Source organism: Calidris pugnax, unplaced genomic scaffold (assembly GCF_001431845.1).
Source record: "Calidris pugnax isolate Ruff unplaced genomic scaffold, ASM143184v1 scaffold68, whole genome shotgun sequence".
Classification (NCBI taxonomy): domain Eukaryota; kingdom Metazoa; phylum Chordata; class Aves; order Charadriiformes; family Scolopacidae; genus Calidris; species Calidris pugnax.
This window is the reverse complement of record NW_015090921.1, coordinates 863,541-866,897: the sequence shown is the minus strand read 5'-3', so window position 1 is coordinate 866,897 and position 3,357 is coordinate 863,541. Positions and strand designations below refer to the sequence as shown.

The 3,357-nt window shown below is 57.0% G+C and overlaps 1 protein-coding gene across 4 annotated transcripts in view; it reads left to right on the top strand.

The window, feature by feature from the left end:
• The window catches only part of TP53I11 (tumor protein p53 inducible protein 11), a 46,643-nt gene that overhangs the window by 38,021 nt on the left and 5,265 nt on the right, over positions 1-3,357 (top strand). For all 4 annotated transcript variants that reach the window (XM_014950167.1, XM_014950168.1, XM_014950169.1 and 1 more), the window contains exons 3-6: positions 1-181; positions 2,074-2,132; positions 2,569-2,617; positions 3,006-3,102. In XM_014950167.1, coding sequence (XP_014805653.1) covers positions 53-181; positions 2,074-2,132; positions 2,569-2,617; positions 3,006-3,102 — 334 coding nt within the window. In that variant the 5' untranslated portion in view covers positions 1-52. The remainder of the gene's footprint in view (positions 182-2,073; positions 2,133-2,568; positions 2,618-3,005; positions 3,103-3,357) is intronic.

Here is a 3,357-nt window from a genome sequence, read left to right as displayed (position 1 = left end):
CCCCCCCCTCCGCCACCTTGCCCTTGTTGTCCCCTCGCAGCCGGGGGCCACCATGGCGGCCAAGCAGCCCCCGCCGCTGATGAAGAAGCACAGCCAGACCGACCTGGTGAGCCGGCTGAAGACACGCAAGATCCTGGGGGTCGGCGGGGAGGATGACGACGGCGAGGTCCATCGCTCAAAGGTGAGGGCAGGGCAGAGGGAAGCGCGCGTGCGGTAGAGTCGTAGGGTCGTCTAGGTTGGAAGGGACCTTAAAGATCATCTAATCCAACCATCAACCTAACTAAGCACTAAAAAAATCACTAAACCATATTCCTGAGGACCATGTCAACCCGTCTTTTCAACATCTCCGGGGATGGTGCCTCAACCACTTCCCTGGGCAGCCCATTTCAATGCTGAATAACTCTTTCCTTGGAGAAATTTTTCCTAACATCCAATCTAAACCTCCCCTGGCACAACTTGGGGACAAGACCATTTCCCCTTGTCCTATCTCCTGTGACTTGGGAGACAAGACCAACCCCTGCTTCTCTACACCCCCCCTTAGGTAGTTATAGAGCACGAGAAGGTCTCCCCTCAGCCTTCTCTTCTCCAGACTGAACAACTGAACTGTCACATAAGACAGTAAGGGTAGAAAAAAAGTCTTCTGCCTGGGCAAACTGAGGCTTTGTTTGCCCTGGGAGTTGTTGGGTGGTTTTTTTTTAGCATCTGACTTCCACAGCCTCTTTGGCCAAAACGGGGCTCCTAGTTCTGTAGGGCTTCCATAAAGCGAGGGGTGAAGCTTGTGGTGGCACAAGCAGTGCTGTCTTTGAGCAGTGGTGGACCACACAGCCTTCTGAGTGCATGGGAGCTGCCCAAAATGGCTTTTCTTGGTAACAGGGTGAGCTCTGACCTCAAGGTGCTTTAATCCATCCTTGAAATTGTATTGCCGAGACACCCATGATCTAGCTCGGAGCTGGTGCCTTAGGAGCTTGGCACCACCAGTGCCCAACCAGCTGGTGGCCTGGACACGGGAGTGGGGATTTAAGCAGGAAGAGGCCTGGATTGCAGATCAACAACGTGTTTCAGTGAAATACCAGAGCTGGAGGACAAGGGTGAGCTCTGTAGGAGCCCTGGCCTGGATGTTCTCTGGAGAACTTGCTGGCAGAGCATTGCTTGGCTCCTGCCTGCGTGTGGGGAACAGTGCAGAGCTCTCTGAGAGCTTTCTGCAACCAAAGGGTGCCCCAGGACCTTTCCCTGTTGCTGGTATGTGTAGCCTTCCCATCCACGTGGTTTGGGGTATCACTCTGGACAGTGCCAATGTGAGAGTGGGACACTGGCCTGGATGTTCTCTGGAGAACTTGCTGGCAGGGCATTGCTTGGCTCCTGCCTGCGTGTGGGGAACAGTGCAGAGCTCTCTGAGAGCTTTCTGCAACCAAAGGGTGCCCCAGGACCTTTCCCTGTTGCTGGTCTGTGTAGCCTTCCCATCTGTGTGGTTTGGGGTGTCGCTCTGGGCAGTGCCAACGTGAGAGTGGGACGGATGCTGTGACACCCTGAGGCTTCTGCTAGAGCCTGTGTCCATCGGGGTGTTTCTGTGACACCCCGAGGGCTCTGCTGGAGCCTGTGTCCATCGGGGTGGTTCTGTGACACCCCGAGGGCTCTGCTGGAGCCTGTGTCCATCGGGGTGATTCTGTGACACCCCGAGGGCTCTGCTGGAGCCTGTGTCCATCGGGGTGGTTCTGTGACACCCCGAGGGCTCTGCTGGAGCCTGTGTCCGTCTCCTCCCAGGCAGTGTCTGGGAGGAGGCCATTCCTACCTGCATAGATAAGAGGAGAGAAGAGTTCATGCTGACCCTGCCCCAGCCCCATGCAGCATGTGGATGATCCCAGTACGGGGCCGTAGAGGCTGCAGCCCCTGATGGAAATCAAGGCAGCCTTTGGCAGGTGTTGAGACCAAGGGGACACATGTGAATCCTTTGTCCTCCTTCCAGCCCCCACCTCCCAGGTGGGGTTAGGTATGCGTTTTTGGGGGTGGTGAGTACTGCCTAAAGGCTGGGGAAGGGCCTGCGCAGTCACCTCGTGTCTTTTATTTGAATTTCAGATTAGCCAAGTGCTGGGAAATGAAATCAAGTTTGCTGTCCGGGAACCACTGGGGCTCAGGTAAGATATTGGGCCACCTTGGAGCTGGGTTGTCTGAAGGCCCTTGGCCACAGCATCCTAGACAGCTCTGGCTGCTGCACCAGAGCTTTTCGGGGGCCGCAAGACCAGACCAGTTCTGCTTTCTGCCCCCATAAATCAGCCTGAGGCCCTCAAACTCTTGTCCCACAGCAAGTGCTGGGAGCCACAGGGGCTGGAGGGGCTTGTGTGGGGCTGGAGGAGCTCCTGTGTCCTGTGGGAGGCTGGTGTCTCCAAAGCTGAGGGTGGAGCTTTGGGGAGCCCAGTCCTCCCACGAGAGGCTTGTGGCTGCCTCGGTAGAGCGAGGGAGGGGAGATGGAGGCTGATGACCAAGCAGGCAGCCAGGAATGCTTTGTGGAGTGGGAGTGATGGTTTTGCCCCCTGTGCTCATGCCAAGTTCTCCATCTTCCCTCCCACACAGGGTCTGGCAGCTGGTTTCCGCCGTCATGTTTTCTGGGATCGCCATCATGGTAAGTGAGGGATGTGGTGCTGGGTACCACCACCTCCTGGCTGCCAGAGGGGTGCCCCAGGGTGGCTCCTCGGCCCCTGGCATTTATCCCCCTCCTTTTCTTTCTCTTTTGAGGCCTTTGCCCTCACCGTGTCTCGGTAATGGGCTTCCTTGGCAGCGTGTTCCCATTACCAGAGCCTGTTTTCATTAGCAGGGTCATAAACCACACACGGCACGGCAGCCTGGGCCACAGAAAGTGGTCACGAAGCCAGTAGCTGAGGTGCTGATATTTCTTGTGCCTCCCTAAGTTCCAATTTCCTGGCCAGCAGCTCCCATCCCATAAAGGCTGCTGCCCCAGAGGGCAAGTTTTGATGGCTCAGGCTGCTGAGTCTCTCCCTTGCCTCCGCCAGGCCCTTGCGTTCCCTGACCAGCTCTACGAAGCCGTCTTTGATGAGGAATCTGTGGGCAGCAAGACTCCCATCCGGCTCTACGGAGGAGCCCTCCTCAGTGAGTGCCATCCCGCTGCCCCTGGGGCAGAGTTGAGGGGACGAGAGGCCAAAAATGGCAGGAAGGGGGGGTCAAAGCCTGTGCCCAGCAGGACAACTGCAGCTGGAGAGCAGAAGACCTGCTCTTAGTGAAGAAATGGTTGGTGTAGGGGTATTTTGAGAAGCTCAGGTGCTGCTGCTTTTTCCTGGTCGGGGCTGAGGCTCGCTGTGGGCAGGGTAAGAAGGGCTGTGCGCACTCTAAATACCCGGGGGGGGC